The sequence below is a fragment of the Seriola aureovittata genome, chromosome 14 (genome assembly GCF_021018895.1).
Source record: "Seriola aureovittata isolate HTS-2021-v1 ecotype China chromosome 14, ASM2101889v1, whole genome shotgun sequence".
Classification (NCBI taxonomy): Eukaryota; Metazoa; Chordata; class Actinopteri; order Carangiformes; family Carangidae; genus Seriola; species Seriola aureovittata.
Window position 1 is genome coordinate 11,320,479 of NC_079377.1, and position 21,800 is coordinate 11,342,278.

Below are 21,800 nucleotides of genomic sequence, written 5' to 3' on the forward strand. Positions count from 1 at the left end.
AGCTGACCTGCCTGCAGTCAAATCAACCCTTTGTGCAGCCATTATCTCAAATTAGCATTTCTAATCCATAATTATGTCTCTGGTATCTCCTTTCTTTTGCAAAACAGTTTACCTTAGACATATTAGAATGTTAATTAAAACAGTAACATAATTCGGCATATATGACCTTACCCTATAAGGTTTAGGTCATATATGGGTATATATCGAGATAATGTATGTTGTGATTCGGCGCTATACAATGAATGTAATGCATCAAATGGAGCTGTGTCGGTGGGGGTTGCATTAAGCACTTATGAGACATGAAATAATAATGAGTGTTATGAAAATAACATGAAAATAATCCAGGGATTCCAGTTTGAGTAATAGCTCCACAGGTTCCAAGGCTTATCCGATTTCAAATCACTGCACAGCATTTAATTGTATTAAGAGGAAAGATTCTTCAGCTCTGGAAAAGTTATAACAGCCGCATCCATTCTTTATCTTTTGTCATGGCGATCTTGCCGGATGACGTCGTGTTACGTTCTGGCAAAAGTTGAGGAAGCGTGAACCTTTTTTCCTTTTTTTTCTTTTTTTTTTTTTTGTTGGACGACCCTGCCTTATTTTTCCAGAGCCCTCTGCAGTGGCACCCCACCCCACCCCACCCCACCCCCACCCCCCCTGTTTCAACAGTCAAATGAAGTGGCCTCAGTCAATTGAATGACAGGCTTACAATTTTCTGTCTGAATGCAGCCTAAAGCACAAATATATAGCAGCATTTGGAGTCCAGCAAACTCACTGCATCCAGTGTGCACATTTTGGTACCAACAATAATGTATTTGCCATCAAGTATGCAGGTCTTTGAACTATAGTACCACACAGCAACCACAGCAGTTCAAAAATATGGCTTTCGTTCAATTCAGGAAACTGAAATATCTTATTGAAAAGTGATATTGTTTTGGTGTTGGTACTGATAATCTCTCTAATAGTCAGCAATATTAAATAATATCAAAGGATACTGTAAATAATGTTAACTGGTTGCTCGGTTTATATGAGCGAAAAGCCCTAAACTTAATCAAATGTAGAACTCATGGCAGCAACATCATGAGTAGTTAAACTGCATGTTATCAGAGCCAGCCGAGCCCTTTCTTTTTAACTAACAGCAGTTGCTTTATGAATGAGGAACGGGAGCTCCCATTAAAAACATGTGCACCTGTTACATTATTTGCCAAGATGACACTTTGCAAGCATGTAAGTAGCACTAAGCTAGTTCTCACTTGTTAATCACAGGCTGGGCTTTTCACTCTGGCTCATTAATTTGATTAACAACACCTATATTTGTTATTAAATTAATAATTTTGTTTTCCTCTTTCAAAGACGCAGAGAGAGGCTCAACCTTCCCACAGGCTCAACATGCCTCCCCCTCCCTCAGTGTGATTTATGGTCTTCTAATTTGAGATGCCAAGATGTTTTTTTTTGTTTTTTTTTTTCTTCTTAATAACACATTCATGACACAAGTATCTTTGCGACGTTTATATTGCACACTGGTTGCCGGTTAACCTTCACCATGGTTATTAAAGACTAATGTATCACCAAGATTTTAAAGATATTGTGAATGAATGGGTTTTGATTTTAAATTGTGCGTGTCAAATTGAACTAAATGAGAGCTGGCAAGCAATAGTTGGGCTTTGAGCTAATTTCATTAAAATTATATGCAGTAAGAAAAGCAGAAAACTTGCATGTTGGAATAGAGGAATAGCCCTAGCTCCTAGCTACTAGACAACAGGCCGGCCCTGCTGTCAAGGGTTACTGAGAGTCTAAAGATAGAGTACAGATTGTAAAGCCCTGTGAGGCAAATTTGTGATGTGAGGCTATATGAATAAAATTAAGTGACTTGACATTGTGAAATCACAGAGGAACTTGACAGGGGTTAAAACCAACATGGCCTGGCTACAGACCTTGGAGAGGTCATGAAGTTAGTGACTGTCAGTCTCTAGTCTAGTCTGTAGACTGAGGCTCATCGGGCAATTCAGCAGACGTCAATGCACTACTACTACTACTCGCAAACATTTCCAAAATAGTTTGGCAGATGTCAATTTAATATAGTAATGCTGAACTGCAAAGTCACTAAAACAAGTCATAGCAAGTATTATTTTGATTTAAATACAAAATAGTTTTAAATTCTGTCTTAAATCTAATCTAATCTTATCTAATAATGTATATGAAGAATGTGTGGACACATAATAATGGAAACATTGACTAATGCTGCCTTCAAATAGAGCTCAGAAATCAGCGTAGGGCACAGGATAACTCAGTGATATGAGTCCACTTACAAAGTCATGAATATTACATCAGTGGGTCTTTCAAATGGACTCTTCTCATACACATGGTAAACACTTTTGAAGGCATCATAAAGTTATTCCATATCAGTCCATCATCATCATGCAGCCTGAGTGGCTCATAGCTGGTTGTATCACAGAAAATATGGCTCAGCTCATTGTAAAAGTATCCAACCACAGCTGCTCATTTCATTTGAATCTTCAGCTTTGTTAAAGATACTTTTAGGCATCCTCACACGTTCTTGTGAACCCTGCCATCCGTGTCTTTTTCTTTATTTTTATTTTTTTTATAGGCTTTCAAATATGCATCAGTTATGTCAAGTTAAGGCTTGCATTGAACCAACATCTCCAATGATGATGCGGTCCAACACCTCACTGTCCCTCCACTGAACACCTCCACTGCAGCTGTCTAACACCTTCCCGCCAGAGTGGTGGAGTCATGACGAATGTTACATCGCAGGGACGCCGAAGTCACATAAATTCTGATGTGGCTGCTAAGATTTCATAACGACTGATGTGAAATTGAAAATGTCAAGATTCAGTGCAATTTGATACGTTCACAGTGGTATTAAGAAGTCGTAGAATATCTGCTCTATTCTTCATGAAGGATTTTTATCCTATATTGTATCCCATAGAGAGGTAGACATCATCAGTGTAACTTTTAAACTACACAAAATTTTACCCAAAGGAAGCAGGCGGGGAGAGACGGATTTGAGCAAGGACTGATCCTTGACCCACATAAGTAAGATTTATAGTTTCTGACATACAGCCTCCCATAACAACAGAGTCTGCCTGACTCACCCATTTAATACATGACATGAGAGGCCTGCATTGTGAAAAGTATTAAGTGTAATAACTGTCTGTGCGTCAACCAGCACTCATATCTCCCATGACCAGATGTGATAAAATAAAAGCATCCATGTCAATAAGCTGAAAACAGGGATAGTGAGTACTGTCAGTATCCACTTGCTAACTGTCAAAATAAAAAAGGTGTTTTTTTGTGTTTGTTTTACTCAAAAAAGACCATAAAAAACAAACCTATTTATGAATTAAACAAAAATCCCTTTGACTCATGGGAGGTTTATTTTGAAATTCATTGTCACCGTTTTATACAATTTGAAAGATTGAGTAATGAAGCTGTGATAAATGATTTGACTTTCATAAATTAATCATCATCATGCGTGACGGGTGTATGTAAACCTTCTAAATAGACAGTAGTATTCAATATTCATTTGAACAACCTGGGGTCACTGCTGTGAATGGAATATATATGTAAGTCAGTGCTAACATGAAACCGTTCTTGTGCTCCATTTTCTTTTTTCTTCGGCTCTACTTTGGTAGCAGACACAATTATGCCTCACTTGTTAAATTGACCGTTATGGCAGGATAAGCTGCAAGTTCACAGAATTTATCTACATTAATTCTACCCAATTACCTTGCACATCAAAGAAAGCTTGCAGCATTTTTTTCTTTCGATATTTTACCTCTTTTTCATTGTATCAGCGTGTGTATTATCATATGAGTTCAGAGGGTCTGAAAAACGGAAGATGATAACTCCAGTTTCTTGTCTAGGTTATGCTAAAACCACATTAATCTGGAGAGTAACATTAGCTGATAGTGTTAATCTTTCTTGTTCATCTTAATATACATTAAGGTTTTGTTAATGTAATAATAATGTTAATATATTCACACACACTGATACTGAGAACGTGTTTTTAGCTGTTAAATTCATACTTGAAAGGGAACATATTTGTGTGATTTACTAAATGATCATTGATCTTTTTTTTTTTCTTTTTTTCTTCTTTTTTTTTTGTAGGGAACCTTTGGTCCCATATTTCTTGGGGATATGTCGTCCCACTGGGAGATGCATGATGGGAGTGCAAAGGGAGCAAGGAGATTCATTGGCTGTATCAGGGAACTTCAGGTCAACTCAAAGGAGATTTACCTGGTGGGAGAGGCAGTGAGAGGGAGAAACATCAAGAACTGTGACCCGCCCGTCTGCCAACACCTTCCCTGTCGTAATGGAGGGACTTGTGTCAGGTACTAAGTCACCTTTTACACTGATTAAACATTACTTAACTCCCTTTGAACTTGAAAGTCACTAGGAATATAAAATAGTGTCTCAAATATATTTTCATCCTGTGATAGTACAACATAGCACACACAAAAAATGACCCTTGAAATGAGGTGCACTGCAGCTGAGTAGAGTTCTGGATGTGCATGTGTCAAACAAAAGAAAAGGAGTGTTTACTGGATAAGCTTAAGCTATAAACAACAAAGGTCATGAGAAAAATGGAGTATGAATGACAGAGTCATTACATCTCCAGCTGCTGTTTCCTTATGCCCACGTCACTCAGTATGAAGCAGAGCCAGACAGAATCCGTCGTAGAAATATATATTCCAGTTTAAATTGTTTTCTCAATCTGTGATAACATGAATGGGGATGTGGCTGTGCAATGGGAAGCTTTGAACACACACTAACCCAGTCAGCCAGCTAGTGAAATGACAGTTTTGGCAACAGCTCCTCTTCCTAGCACCAACCCACTGCATAACTGTTCAGTTGTCAACTTTATCTTATCTGCATTGGACTAATTTGAATGTAGGTGTTCTGCAGGCTAACTGTGCACTGTGAAATACTGAGCTGTGACTCGGTATCAGAAGAAAATCAATATAAATGTATTATTAATCGAAAAAAATGGAATTTCTAGAATTTTGAAATCCCTCTTTGCCTTCCAGGCACGAAATGCATTATGCATAATTCAAGTGTTTGTGGTGAAGTTTGGAAGATGCAAGTCAGTAACAGTTGCATGCCAAATCTTTTTTTTTTTTTTTTTTTTTATAAATAAGCAAGCTGTTACAAAAGCTGCAGCTTTGCAAGTCGATAAATTTTTCAGTGTTGTTGAAAGTCTGTCTTCTCCAAGAGTTTGTAACACTGCACCAATTAAATGCACAACACACAATAAACGTTGCAATAACAGAGGCTCAGGCAAAAAAAGGGAAAGAGCCGGCTTCATTGTGATGGCGCCTGCTCTCCCTCAGTCCCACAATACATCTGTGAGGGGTCAGCAACAATAAGAAAGGTCAGTTAGTTGTCGACCATCCGCTGCTTTTGTTCAGCTTCCTGCTCGGCTAAAAAATTTCCACTCCACCTCCCGCTGAAGACTATGACATTTGATACAGAAAACTTGGTGTGAAGCTGCATTGACACATATGTGTTTACACCAGAGGAACTACGTCTAAATTTTAATGCCGCTATAATAAATATAATTAGATTAACAATGAATGGCAAGACTGATTGTATTTCAATGGGTCGCTCATAGTGAGGAACCCACAAATGATGACTTTCCACCTCAGCTCTACATAGCATTTCAGTGTCTGCCCACAGCTCTGCTGTTTTGGTTCACTCTCACCTCATCAAACTCATTGTTTTCAGTGAAAACACATTATGCACTACCTGCCCAGCAACACAGAGACAACATTAGCAACTAGCTGGTGAGCATATCGGTGCATTGAGAAACTGAGAGACAAATATTTACCTCAGGAGCTGGTGGAGACAAAAACAGAGCTAAAAGAGGAGTGAATATGAGTGAATATGACTCAAGATAAAAGTCAGTGTTGCTACATTTCTGCTGGATGTGTAAGGTTCACCACATCAGCTGGAAAAAAAGGTGATAATTTGTCAGTGTTGTGTTTACATCTCATTTCTGCTGCTCCAATGTGGCCAAATAAACCCATTGTTGCAGATTAAAATAATTGTAGACTTCATGATGACATGTTCTAACTGTGTTAAATTGTTGTTCATATCACGTTGAAGTTAAATTATTGTGTCATTTACTTATAGAAAAAAACAGATTGACAGAGGACTACACCTCATAATGAAGATTTGTCATCTTTAATTACATTGATTTAACACATAACATTATTGACAAATTCACTGAAGGAGTGAGATAGTCATGGCCTGGTTCTTCCCACTTCTTCCTGTAAATGTACAGTAATTTGATTGCTCAGTAAAGGTAATCCCTGAGCCGACATTAGTCCCTTGTGCTGTGCCAAATATATGAAGCTCCTTTCTTCCTTCATCTTTATCTCGTCCAGCTCATCAGACTGCCATCACATCCCACTTACCAGCCATGTTGGCTTTCTTTTTTAAGTATGCATTAACTACATGTGATACTCTTTCACCTTAAGTAATCCAGAAAGTAGCTGCCCTCGACGTCCCCTTCATTGTGTTATGACACTATCAATTAACAGTTGCATTTATTAGACAGGAAATGAAAAAGGGCACAGCGAATATTGGAATATGAATGGCTCTAAGAATACCAATTAAGAAGCTGTGGCATTGTGGTCACATTGGCTTGTCATGTGTGAAAGAGTGAGCCTTGCAATTATCTGTGTGATGAACACACGTTAATGCAGTATCCTCTTGAACCACACAGCATGGAGGGGTCGCCGGGAGTTCACAGAGCTCTCTTCATTCTGTTAGTTGCCATGAATTGCACTGCCACAATATAATAGGATGAATAAGGACTTTGATTGTGGGTTCAGTTGGGGTGATTTCGGCAACGTCCCCTTTTTCATGCGGTTTTCTGTTCACTTAGGCATGTAGGAATATCAATATTAAACCTGAGAGGATAATGGGTTGTGGTTGCCGGGTGATACATACATATTAGGTATTTAAGTGACATCAATGTGAAAAGTCGGGCAATCAGCACCCAAAGGACCATGGCCTTTTTTTATTCTTTGGTGCCAGCTCTGTGATGCCTGATATCTGTGTCATTTATAAACCTCAGCCGCGGCTCGCACAGACCATGTCATTAGACCGACTGTAAAAACAGCAGATCGAAATGTTAAAGTGGAAATTGTGTCCAAGAGGCACACTCCATGCTGTAAGTGCTTTGCAGTTGCTCTGTAACAAACAAGAGAAAAAAAAGAAAAGAATATTTCATGTGAACACCTGTGTCTGTCAGATAGTTACAAAATGCAGCATGTCATCATCTCCTGATTAGACAATTAGATAAATATACTGCACTCTCCCATCCGATGCAATCCACAGATGTACTTGTGACCAGTTGCGGGGCTGGCGGGGGGGGGTGCAGTGTGAAGACACTTGCACCTGGATCCCCCTGTCCCCTGACTACAGATGTGCTGCCGGGGTGCTGATGTTGATGGCGTCCCGGTGTGCATCTGCCTGGGTGTGCAGTGAACCTTTTGTAGGAGCAGGTGGCAGCATCTTGTCTGTGGTTAGGGACTACGATTTTAGACCATGTATAAAGCACCCAGCAAAATTCTTTTTTTTTTTTTTTTTTTGTATATTTGTATACGCATCAACTGCTTAAGATCATGTTTGTTACAAGAAGTTGATTTTTAAGTAAGATAAGAAAAATTTTAATATGTCTAATGTGTATTATAGAGAACATCAGGTAATATACCATTTATTTTATGTTTATCTGTCTACTGGTGTGTTTTATGTAATATGTTGATTTGATATGTAAATTACTGCACCCAGGCCATAGTCTGACACATAACCCTCAGTGCTGTTATGTGGCTATTCTATACTTTTTTGTTTTTAGAGCGTTTTTGCTAAAGAAAGCTGCCTGCTGCATCTGATTAGAGCAATGATGATGAACCAAAAACACAATGCAGGCCATAAAACCAAAATGGTGAGCTGAAAGACACTGAACAATAGTCCAGCAATAATGGCCTGTGGGTTTGTCTTCAAGCAACACCTTTCATATAGATATAAAAAAATACTGATTTTAGCTGCTTTAAAGTTTAGCATCAGAATGTGACATCTTGTGATCTCCTCGCTCGCATAAATAGATCCGAATTGTTACTGTGTAGAGAGGACTGACTTATGCTCTCTCACACACACACACACACACACACACACACACACACACACACACACACACACACATACACACACACACACACACACACACACACATACAGACGCACAGAGCAGAACTCTCACAGACAGAATTACTTCCTGCTAATTGGCTGCAGTTAGAGACTGTGTCATGTTTGTTCTGCGATGGTCCAGCTTCGGTAGCACACACAACTCCACTTAACAATAAATTCTCCCAATTCTCCATTTCACTGCCTGCAAATGTTCTCCACAAAGAAAGTGAAACCAATTTTATCTTAATCAGAGTTCCAGCTATTCTTGTTTCAAAGTACCTATAAAATAACTCAAGGTCCAAGATACAATTATTTTAATTCACCATGAGAAACAAACAGAGCTATCATCCTGTGTGCAATTGCAATCCCTGAAGAATATTTCCTGAGAACTTGCTCATTATAGAGTTTATTGCATTTGTGTCTTTGAATTTTGGAGGACAAGTGCATTCAAAACAACTGTGTGAGGGTGTTTTTTTGTCCATATTGGTTATTTTTATACACATAGAGATTTTTCTTTTTTTAAAATTAGTGTCTGTGAAACCTTGACATACCTAAAAGTAACTAGATAGTAATTATGCAATTTATAATGTGACTTGGCGACAAGTCACAGATAAATCGATTTGAAAACAGGAACAAGAAATGCTTCTGCATTAGGTTTTCTATTACAAATGGCTATATTTGTTATTTAGACCTCTGACTCAACAATAAAAAACAACAGAAAGAGAAAGGTCAATGAACTTTGGTTTTCCGAATGATTTATTCTGAGTAGAGCGTAGAAATAATGTTGTTGCTGTTTTTTTTTTTTTCTTCAAGGGTATTTTTCAAGGATCAGGGCGGGATTATAACATGTTTGTTGTTTTTGTCAACTAATTCCATAAAACAGACCAAAATTGACAGTGTGTTAATCCGTCTCTCACTAATTTCCGACTCCCTTAACCTGCCTGTGGCCCTTCGCCTTGAGCCCATTGGTTCCTACTTAACAAATATACAGTTCAAATTTTCAAAAAGGCTCAGAAATTTTCCTGAAACAGCTGAGCACTGTATTGTTTTTAGCAAACTTTAGCAAACAGGATTAACTAAAGCATCTTGGGGACTATTTTCAGCAGCGGATGAATGCCTAGTTGGTGCTGTAGTGAGTGGCTGCAGGACAGTGTAGAATCAACTCAAAGATATAATACATATCAGACTTTCAATAAATAGACAATACTTTTTCAGATCGGTTTGGTTTTGGTCATGGGATTTATTGACAAAAAAAAAAAAAAACTATAGAATAATCACCAGCCGTATCCTTTACCTTTTAAGGAAGCAGATGGCCTCCACTTGGTTGTAAATTGAATCTGGAATGACAAGGATGGTAAGGAGCATGTGTGCTGTAGACTATCAGATGTTGCTATTCCGGTTACCAGCTTCATTAGAGTTGACTAAATAAAACCTCTAGAGCTACAGCTGATTTCTTATTGAAACCAAGTTTTGAATGTGAGACAATTTTATTCAACAGTGTACTTGTGATAACAAGTCTGAGTCTGTAATAATGTCTCAAAATTCATTAGTAGACACAAAATAATTATTTTCTGTTCTCAGTTTAACCCAAACTGTAACCTTGTCTTTATTATCAAAATGTGCAAGACTCCACTGAAGTAATTATACATAATCAGAGGAATGCAGTACAGCTATCTGTAGAAATCAAATATTTCTCTCCACAATAGAAGTGCCTAAAAATTGTTATGTGATCATGAGAAAACAAAACATAGAAGTAATTACACTATCCACAGCATTCTGCAGTGGTTTGTGTCAAATACTGAAGGAAATTGAATAAACGTGTAGTGTGTGTGTCTATGTAGACACACATCAGCAGGTGGTTTTAGTGGAGAACATTATGATCTCCAGTTAAAGAAATCTGTTCTCCTCAGTGAGGTGTCAAGCAGTCTAGGCAAAAACATAATGTTATTTCATTCATTGCATCCAGCTCAGCCAGTGTGCTCACAGTTTATCACTTAAACTGGTTGGGGATTTTTTTTTTGTTTTGTTTTTTTGTCTCACCCCTTTGTCATGTCAGTGACAGCTGACATTTTTGTTGTTGTTGTTGTTGTTTCCTTTTAAACACTTTTTCAGTTTTAGTTCCAACAAAAACACAGCTCAACATTTTGCCATATTTTTCTCTCTTTGCAAATGCTACTTGTGTTTGGTACAAGTAGGTAGAACTTCACATCATTTGGCTCAGTATGGGCTTGCTATTTACAGCCTGTGTGTTGGTGAGAGAAACGACCAGTGATACTGTTACATCACAACAGGGAGACTAAGTCCTGGATGAGTTTTGTGCCCATAGAAAAGATATAGTTTAGAAAATCTCACCCATCAAAGAGGCTGACTAGTGTCTAAAGCAGATCAATTTTATCACCCTTCTAAAGTTAAATCTCTGATACAAACCTTTATTTCTCAGACACGAGAAGGTATGTTAAGTATCAAGAGTTTATCAAAAAGAAAAAAAAACTTTTATTAGCACATTTGAAAAAAGTCAAGTTTGAAGGCGTGAGTATAAGTGTTTGAGAAAAGCACAGCTTTCCTCAGAGTGCAGTGTGCTCTAGGTTGGACCACTGAAAAATTGTCTGATCCCTTGAGAAAAGTTCCCTCATGCTTTATGCCCCTTTTCTATAAGGATTTTATTTCAAGTATCATCTAAAGTATTCTTCTCTATGGCAGTATGTTTCAAAAGACTCTGTGATGGAGACTTAACAGACATCACCCTAGTTCTCCGCCAAGGAAATGTTTGCAAGGGTGCCTGGAAGAGGTCAGGGAAATATCGAGCAAGCATTTGCTCAAACAGAAGCTTGAGTACGTCAGGTGAATGCCGTGTGTAAATTCCACTTCATCCCTTTGCTCATAATTCAAATGACAAATAATTGGGTGAAGAGCAAGTCATCTTTCAAATGATTTTCCCTCCCACCAACTAAGAATCATAGTGCCTGTAGTATAACAGTGTCCAATTGGCTGTTTGCAGTACTGGAAAGCAAATGGCGTTTCAGTACCAAAGCAGTTCTTCTCTATAAATAATATCGGCTAAACCCAGTGGTCCTTTTTTTATTTTAACAAAGGATGAAGTGGACTAAATTCTTTCATCCGGAGAACTGAAGACTGCCATGGCAGAGCCTCATCAGTGCCTGACTGCTGAAGTGTATTTGCATACCAACAAGCACTTGAAAAGAAGTGTTCTGTAAATAACTTACAAGGGATGAAATTTGAGAAATGCATGTGGCCACACAGCTTATTGTAGTGGCTGACAGGGATATCATAAGCTAACCGGTCAATTATTCATTATTTTATCTGGTACTCATTAGATTAAAAATGTAGTCCTCCTTAATAATTTATGCAGCATGTGTGCTGTGGAGCTGCAGCCTTTGAATGGTGTGAGATATGGCAAGTACCAACTTTATGCATTTGTGATTAACATATTCAAATTAGTCTGCAAACATTACTACAATTTAGTAATCAAAGTGATTGCCTCTGGCAAATTAAAATAACCTTTTGTCACCCCACACATCAAGTTTTTGATTAGGCCAATTAAAACTCAAGTGTTTTCAACCGTGTTCCTTCCCCCCGTCCATCTACACTTTACCTTTTCTGAGCCAGAAATAACCACTGCCTTTTTCTAGTGCTTACACTCAAGTGATTTGACAATTCATTTTTACTGGTTTATCCTCCTTTAGATCACATCTGGTTTAGTACGTTCACTTGGCAACACTTTAAGTTCAGTGTGTAAGCAGGGTAACATAGTGGTGAGCAGATCTAAGTATTTATTAATGTGTCTGTTAACAACTATAACTCCTACTGTGTATGTACAGATAATGTATAAAATAGTGAAACAAAGTTATAATAATGTAATAATAATTGTTGACGAATTTTATAGATTAAGAACCACATAAAAATGACTTTAAATCTGCATTCAACTACACTATACTGCAACATAAACTGTTCGTTAAATGCTTATACACTGATTATAAAATATATGGATTTAATTGTTAACGTCTCTTTTCTCAATAGTCACAATATTGTTCTATGAGGATGCAAAGATATCTGAATGTCTTGCCACAACAAACAGGCATCAGGCAAAACTTCCAACCCGACTGATTCCTGTCCAGACTGTTAATTATAAGCTGCTCTCAACACATCTGGAAAGAAATGTTGTTTACCCAGTGAAGGTGGTGAATTGTTTCAAGGTCATTCTTGTTGCATGGTCTTGTGTGATTCCTTTGTATCATGAGCTGGGGGTTTTTTTTTTGTTTGTGTGTGAGTGTCTCTTCCTTTAGCTCTGATGTACTTCAACTCAAATATTTTATGTAAAAAGACATGAATAAATAAATACATCCTCAACTAAACCACAACCACCACATTTTTAGAGAATTGTGCACATAGAGGCAGGCTTAAAATTGCATGAATTCAGTGTTTGTAACCATGATCTAACTTTATAGGATCTATACAAATTTTTCAAGTCTTCCACATTGTTAGATTTGTGCATCCACCCATCTATACATTTTCTACACCCACTTGTCCAATGCAGGAATGTGGAGCCAAGGACAAGTAGTTAGTCTACAGCAGGCAAAGCACACACACACAGACACATTCACACTTACATTCGCACCTACGAGCAATTTAGACTGTCACCTAATTCACCTAACCTACTTATTTTTTTTTTCTGTTTTGTGTGTGTGTGTGTGTGGGGGGGTTGATGGTGGGAGGAAACTGGAGCATCTGGAGGAAAACCCACGCACTGTGTGTTTGTCACCAACATTTAAACGCAAACACTAACTGACAATGCGAGGGACAAATTAGCAGCACTCAAAGCTCTGAAACATGGAGACACAACCAGAAGGTGCTCCGTTAAATATTTGATTCTTCTTCATGCAGGTTGTCAAACTTTATACGAATGACAATGGCGGCTCTGTTCAATGCATGACAATTTCCATCTGTGACTGTTATTTTGAAAATAACGGTCACGATTGGCAGCGACAGTGCGTGAACATGTGCCTTAAAACGTCTTAAAATTGACATTAGCAGCCTGTTACTAATCATACACTAGAAATCTTACTGCATTGTACAGCATCCTTTTGTACCTCAATAAAGTCATATCTAACAATGCTCAACTATGGTGACAGAATGTAAATATTTCATTTCAAGAAGCTAGTTTTTCAAGGAGCAAGGAGGATACATCCTGCAGTGCTGCTGCTCAAAACACATTATTAATTTATAGATTTGAAACCCCACCGATGCTTCCTCTATCTGATATTATACCTTTCAAAGTCGCGCACATCGTAGAGCATTTTATAAAATCCTTGTCTGGATATTACTTTGCATGCTAGATCACCCTCCCCTTCTTGCCAAGAGACGAATCGCACGCATATGAATCGAGGAAAGAAGACACCGAAAGTCTTGTACAATTTCTGGTTCTAAATTTCCTGACACGTTACTAATCATCTGCTTTCTGCTGTTGTTTTTCAGGGTGCGTGTGTTAACCTTCACCAAAAGACATGTGAAGTCATTTTTGCCTCTGCATTAGCTTTTAAGATGAATAAATCCTTAACAAGAACCTTATTTTTCTACACCGTTATCTGTGAAGCATTCACTGAAATGCTTGTGTTTCAGCAGTTCTCATATATCACAAAGTATTCCACCAGGCTGACCACATTTACTCTTAACATCTTTTCAAATCTTTCATGCATTACAGGTCGGGTTATTTTATCCTTGCTGCTCTCCCTGTGTGTTCAGCAGGCCACTGTGCGAGCTTGTAAAGCACTTGGACATGTTGCTACAATGTCATGGTCCATTTTCACCTCTGGCCTAATGATGTCTCCCTCTATGTATACACGTTTAGTGATGCTGAGGACTGGTTCTGCGAGTGCCCCCCGCTCTACACAGGCCGGCTGTGCCAGTTCAATGCCTGTGAGCGCAACCCCTGCGGTCATGGAGCCACATGCATCCCAAAGTCGCCACTGGAGGCTGTGTGTCTCTGCCCCTACGGAAGGCAAGGTCTACTGTGTGATGAACGTGAGTGTTACAAAGAGCAGCTCCACTCAGATCAACGCAGCGTAGATTTAGCAGCATTATTAAGAGGCTGATCTGCAAACAGTTGGTGAATGAGAGCCTTGAGCAGTTGGCAGAATGAGAGCCTGTTGTTAAGTAAAGGGATTAATGAAACTAAATTCTGCTGAAAAAGCAGAAACGTCTTCCTGCAGCAATAGTCCGATAATCAAAGCAAAACTCACAGCTGCTTTGCTGAATATTCCAAAAGACTCTTTTTAGTTCATAAGATCTTTATTCCAAACATCTGTAATTCCAGCACAGCACAGACTCAAAGTAACTTTTATTGGTAATTTATCTCTAAAAATGTGAGGCGGCTGCTGTACCTTACCTAGGGTGTCGATGTGTTCTCACATTACCAGAGATGTTAATAAGCTAGCTCACTGTCACATCTGCCCATCTGTGGTCACTTATTTTCCCTTTCATTATAGGCTGCTGTTTAACATAATACCCTGGCATATATTAACTTTCTATTTCTATCACACAACTCCACAGCTATGAAAAAAGAAAAAGAAGAAATTTCATCAAGGGACATGAAATGCTGACTGGCTAACTAGAACTAATAATTTCTGAGCTGTTAGCATTTTGACTCTTGAATCAGTTTATAATAGTCATGCAGTTATCTAACAACAGAAACCAAAAACATATCATTGATGGGATCTGTACATGTTATATACAGAATTGTTGAAATATTGAAACACAAATACAGGTGTTATAAGTGATCTCCACCTAAGCCTAAGTCATTGAAAAGCAGCAGTTGTTGAACTGACTAAAGGAGCTAGCTTCTTTCGCTACGTAGCCAATATTAGCATTACCAGCTGTTTACTTAGCAGTCAAGAAGAAATGTTTTGAGTTGAGCATCAAACTTCATTCCTTTACTAATCAAGAGCTGTCTCCAGTGGTGGAAAGCAAACCTCTTATTTCGCTTCTCTTTCTCTCACTTCTTTTCTTCTGCTTAAGTTAGCATGCTAACCAGCTAGCCGCAGCCAAGTAGTCTGAAGAAGTGGTGCTGCTCAATGGGGCATATAACCTATTGTCTTGTAAACGCAACGATGACTGAAGCTCTAGGCAAGACTGGGAAGTAAACAGCTGTTAATGCTAATGCTGGTTTTGTAGCAATAGAAAAGCTTAATAAATAGGTCTTTTAACATAAGAAATGAACCACATATACTGGACAACTCAACTCACTGTTAAACTTGCTATGTTTTTACATGCCTCTGGGGATCCAAACTGAAATATCTTACAAACCTCCAGGTGGTTTCTTTGGATGTTTCCTCAAACTTTTAATTTGCTTTGGTTTATGACCAAATACTATGCTTTGTGTTTATTTCTAATTTCCAAATATTAGCACTCTGATAGGCAAAACTTAGATGGTGAACATGGTAAACATTTCACCTGCTAAACGTCAGCATGTTACCATTGTCATTGTGCACGTTAGCATGCTTATGTTAGCTTGCTGATGTTAGCATTTAGCTTTTCCAAAGTAGAGCCTCACCAATGACCAAACATTTACTGCCATATTTCTGCGTAGGCTATATGATGTAAACAACTCAGCAAATCATGTACCAAAATTTTCAGAGACTTTCCAAAGTTTTGTTCTGACATTAATTTTTCTAGTCGGAAACAAATTTTTCAGATTATTCTGACACCAAATGAATGCAGCATCATATATGTATTTCGAATGATCTAGAAATGATAGTAAGGTAATTTTCAATTCTTAATTAATATATTTTCTAAATAGAAATACCATGAAAAGGGTTAGGGGGCTTTACAGGCTATGGTTTTGAGAAACAAAGGGTTTTGCTTGACTGAACTGACTGTAGGAGCAGCAGGGTGCTTGGCATATAAGTTGCTCAGCCATGCCACATCCCCTGTCAAACTCTCAGCACCCACATACCAAACAGAGTAATCTAACCTTTCAGTGTCACACTATGTATATGGCTGACATTTGAATTTTAATCCTGATATCATCAGATAAGATCAGAGTCAAAAGTGATAACTCCTAAAGTCTTCCTGCCTCTCACGGCTTTTTTGTACTTGTTACTTGTAGAACTTTTCCTCATGTATTATCCTTAGCAAAATACTGTCGCTGAAAGCATGGTAATTGTTTTTTTTTTTTTTATTCTCTATTTGAGAAAAACCTTAAGTTGAAACAGTGATGTGATTTTTTCTAAATGTAATATTTTCTGTTCTTTCTTCCCACATGTGCTTTAATAGATGAGGATGGTCTGTGAACACGCAGGAAATGGAGGAAAGGGAAGACTAGGAAGTGGTATTGATGCCTCAAGAGTTGAGCTCGTGAAACATTAATGGATATTTAAGATAACTTCACTCAGAATTATTAATGGTCTACCTTTGTACACAAGTTGCCCATACCTCCTGTTAAGGATTCATGTTAAGAATTAATAGAGTACTGAAAACAATACACTGAATGTGAAGTGTACAGTAATGCTAGCACAGTTCCACCACTTGCAAATGTGCTTATCATTTTAATTTCAAATTAATGTTGTCAAGTCTGAGTGCACAAAGCAGGAAAAATAATGCTAACACTGCTTAAATAGTCGAATAACAAACACACAAACAGCCAAGTGTAGATATAGTTATGTAATGCAATCTGTTTTTAGTACATTATATTTCCATAGATACATCTCATACAGTCCGATCTCAAAGGATTTCATGTTTGTGCTTAAACACTCAAACACTAGCATTATTCTCCATCAGCACATCAGTCTAGTATTGATTTAGTGAAATTTCTGTTAACCTTGCATTGTTCTGAGACTGAAAAGAATATAATAGTATACTGTACACAGCACCTCTAACTCAGGAAACGTGTTGTTTTCCAGCTGCTCTGTGCCCACCATGTACACGCAGTTTTTTGTCAGAATGAATTTTACAATCCAGTGCAACATGTCTTTCGGTTTTTCTTCTGCCGCTCCTATTCAATTGCACCATATTACACAAATACCCAGAAAAGTGGAAATACTATGTTATATTATTTCATTTCTGTGGATGCATTTCACAGAGGCAGCTCATGAGGCAGTTTTTTGGTGCTATTTTCTAACCACTACTTTCACCAGCACTGAGCAGTATTTCAAAGTGTTGCACAACGATGAGTTAGCCAACAGAAACTATTGACTAAGAACACATACATGTATGTAAATGTATGAAAACTATGCTCATGCCATATGCCTGAGAATAAGTAGCTGTCCAAATAATGAGTGACTCTTCAGCTCACCCAAAGGTGTGATAGCTCAAAAATATGGGGCAAAGTTTTTTGATATCCATCTGATGTAGATGGTGTGTTTTGTTTTGGAAATTTGCAATGATAGACACTTACAATGTCCAGTTTCTGTGGACAGAGGTCTTGATTTAACTGTATTCTGTCTTTCTCTGTAACCATCCTATATACCAAAACTAGGTGACAAAACTTTAGGATATAATGGCACTTGATATGGAAACATGACAAACAGTAAAAATATTCTGATAAAATGATGTAATTAGATGATCTAATATTATGCAGTATAAAACAGTTACTGACTAACAGTAACTTCATATCACATTTGTAGCAATAGAAATTTGTATTAATTCTTGCTCATCTAAAATGAGCTAATATCAGTTTAGATTAGTAGAGTAAGGTAAATAGCCCATTCATAAACACATGATGGTTTATATATTCTTATCTGATCTGAACGTGTGGGGAAAGCACACACACACACACACACACAGAGCTCAATTGTTGTTACAGAACAAAAAGATCATCGTTTATATGATTAATTCCATCACACAACAGTTTAAAAAAAATAAGATGTAGCTCTAACACTGAGGCCATTCAGTGAAACAACAGGCAAATACAGCTCTACCAGACTAGAAATGATAACAGAAGCATTTCCAGCTTTATTAATAATTTAACAGCCAAACAGAGCTGAGGGCAGTCGCAGAGGGGAGCTCTGAACTCCTCTTAGCCGTCGCCTGGGGCTGCAGAAGAATATGCAAGGTGTTTGCAGTGAAGAAGAGCAGTTTTGTGTTTAAATCCTCACTGGTTTGTAAAAAGGAAAACATACACACACACACACACACGCACAGACACACATAGAGCAGCATGTAATTTTGAATGAGCGAGGGGAAATTTACATTGAGTCCCCACTGTAAAATCAAGTAGATGGGTACGCTGAGATGGGATACATGAGAGAGCATTATTGAATCAACCATGCGTTCTGAATAAGTAAACTTGAGATTGTAATTGAATCACCGGGATTATTGTGCTACCCTCGTGAACACTGGGAATGAAGCGATGCTTTCTTGCCAGAGCCCTTCCTAAACAGCTACTAATGAAAATAGAAAAGGACTGAAGAGGTGATAGTATTTGAAAACAGGTCATCGTCTAATAGCATTCAGAAAAGAAAATATTTCACTAATCCCTGGTTTGTATTGTGTAGCAATAGTGCCATCTTTTGGTAACATGTGAAGGAGATGATGAATCAGCCCTCCTAATACTTTTTCTTATTCCTCTATTATCCCATTTTAACACAAATGTGATCTTTTAAATGTGTCTGTTTTGCAGCCATCAACATAACTCGTGCCAGATTCAGCGGGAGTGATGAGTTTGGTTACACCTCCTTTGTGGCTTATTCCTCCATCCCGAGCCTCAGTCTGTTCTACGAGTTCAAACTGAAGTTCACACTCGCCAGCAATTCATCCGCTGTGAAAGACAACCTGATCCTGTTCGCTGGGCATAAAGGACAAGGTGAGCTCAATCCTGACACGCCGCACAGCAATTTAAAATAATTCTTACGGTCAAATGAAAAGAGGAAAGCAACTTTGAGATGTCTCCTTAGTTGGATTTGAGTTGTCAAACTTCATTAAGGATTTTAAAGGAAATGCAATTGCAGTTTTGAGGGGATTCACCCGCTGTGTATGTTAATGCGCTATCTAATAGATTTCTACTCTCTTCTGAGATCCTCTAATCAAGAGGATTCGCTGAGGATTTTCTTTCTTGGCAGATTTTGAGACATTAATAATGAGTCTTCCTGCAGTCCAGCAATTAATTGATTTCCAGCTAAACTGTTATTGTTCTTGACTCTCAAAAAGAAGCGTGTTGGCTTTGATCGAATAAAATAAACATGTGAGTCAAGCATCTCAAAAGTATTAGCGTTAATTGCCTTAAACAGACTTTGAGGCGTAGGTGCTCTGTGATGCTGTCAGCAGCCATCCCGTTAAATTAGGATCTCCTTTCTGCGAGGGTCAGGTGTGGTGGCAGGTAACCACCGTGTGTCACTGTCTCCGGAATATTTCATCAAAAGATGGAGAAAGGAAAAAAAAAAAAAAAAAAAAAACACAAGATCTTGTGGATCTCCTGCACTTGTTTTCTCTTGAGAATACAGTTCATCATGGTGGAGGCAAAAACACAACAGGAGCAATATGAATAATGAAACACTTGTCAGGAGAGTGAGCAGCCGTGTTGGAAACGGTACAAATTCAAAGGCACAACATAAGAACAGATGAAATACGAACACTTCACATAGTAATTGGTTTAATGAAGTGGCTTCTTTAAGCACCACCAGCGAGGAATGGAGCAGAGTTCATTCTTTGATGGCAGTCATCAAGTTGCATGAAATTAAACAAGTAGTGAGGCAAAATAAATAATAAAACACATGGTAATGTAAATTTAATCTTAAAGTCCACAAATGTATTATTTATTCTAAATGTTTGCTACAGATGTAATGTTTATATCTTTTTATTTGAATGTGTTTTCAGTGTTTTTAGCGGGAAGTGTTATGTATTCCATATTTTGAGTCTGCTTGTGCTAATAGCAAACTTTTCACATGTTTTGCAGGAAATGATGGCGATGACTTCCTCGTTTTGGGAATACGAAATGGCCGAGTTGTGCATAAATTCAACCTCGGATCAGGCGTAGCCACCATAGTCAGTGATCGACTGAACCACCAGATCAACATTCACACTGTTACATTTGGAAGGTCCAAGAAAACAGGATGGCTGAAGGTGATTGGATGATTAGTGAAGTGTCAGCTTTGGGAAAAAAAACGAAAAGACTAGGCAATGCCTACATGCTGTACACATATACTGATGAGAGATCCTTTAAAGGAAAGCAGCTAGTAAGGTGTAAATATTGAATGATTCCACCTCTAAAGATACTTCAAATGAAAAAATATGAGAAGGAAAAATTCTTATAACTATGTCCACACTAAGGCCGTGATGAGATGTCACTTTACTTTAGAATAGATTTAACTTTAACAGAACCAGTGCAACTAAATACAGTTAACACAGTTTAGCATCTAAATAGTTGCAAAAGTGCATATAGAGATACTGTATATAAAGGATAAACTAGTGTACAGAATGAATAATATGGGAGGTCTAGAAAGATGGTATGTAGGCAGAATATGTTGGGATCCACTGTTACCGAACAATATTCCCTCATTTGATCTCATCAAACCGCTCTGTGACCCGCACTCTCCCAAACTCTTCCAGGTGTGGGTGGCGTAGGCTTCTAAATGGTGTTATAGTGAGGCGAATGTTTTTCTTGGAGCACCTCAGGTTCCAGATCATTTCTGTCCAATGATCAGGTAGAACAGGATGTTCACATAATGTAAGTGCAGTTGAGAAATCTGCAGCAACAGTGAGATGCCAGCGAGTCAGCCGAAGGGCCGAGATCCCTGGGGAGCTGATGCTTCGAAGAATTTAGTCTGTTCAGAGGTAAAAGAACGGAACTATACAGTATCAGCTACTGTGAATGATAAGTGGACGCAGGCTGAATAACTCGGTGATCAATGCAAGGTCATACATTTTGTCAGCCTTGCCAGCCAGTCTTTCAAATGAATTGTGCCCCCACACTGACGCTTACAGATGTAAGACTCCTGCTTTAGTATTGACATTTTGACTATGTCTTTCTTAGCTTGATGGACAACGTAACAGGACGGGATCGTCTCCAGGACCTCTGGTGGGCCTCAATGTTTTCAACCAGCTCTTTGTAGGTGGATATAATGAGTACACCCCAGAGCTACTCCCTCTTGGCTCCAGGTTCCGGCATGGCTTCCAGGGTAAGACTGCTACGGCTTCATTACAAACCCAACACTGCTGTCTGCAGTAAGAGCACTGGGGCTTGGAGTCTCTCTCAGGATCTCTGTTTCTTTGTAAGCAGAGAGGAAGGTGTGTAATGAAAAGGGAGTTACAGGCTCAGACCAGAGCACAGAGCTTGGTTAGAGCTAGCCTGATTGTATCTGCACCCTTTAATGACTTCACACACACACACACACACAGTTGTGTGTTTGGTGCAAATCTATTCCACAGCTGATAGGTCACTTGAACAAGGGTGCCATACAAATAATCTTTGTCATCATCAGCATCATTTATGCTCTCTCTCTCTCAGGTGTAGGAATGTATTCTGCAGGGCATTCATTGTGGCTGCTAATGTGCTGAGCTGTGGAGCGAAATTGCCATAACCGTAATAATGACAACAGCTATGAATATCATCATAACCATATTCAGCAGTCTCTG

General features: G+C 38.4%; 1 protein-coding gene across 1 annotated transcript in view; it reads left to right on the plus strand.

The window, feature by feature from the left end:
* Positions 1 to 21,800, plus strand: part of eys (eyes shut homolog) — a 154,322-nt gene that overhangs the window by 124,371 nt on the left and 8,151 nt on the right. The window contains exons 43-47 of the mRNA XM_056394875.1: positions 4,132 to 4,355; positions 14,083 to 14,255; positions 18,850 to 19,032; positions 20,122 to 20,288; positions 21,199 to 21,343. Of these exons, the coding sequence (XP_056250850.1) occupies positions 4,132 to 4,355; positions 14,083 to 14,255; positions 18,850 to 19,032; positions 20,122 to 20,288; positions 21,199 to 21,343 (892 nt within the window). The remainder of the gene's footprint in view (positions 1 to 4,131; positions 4,356 to 14,082; positions 14,256 to 18,849; positions 19,033 to 20,121; positions 20,289 to 21,198; positions 21,344 to 21,800) is intronic.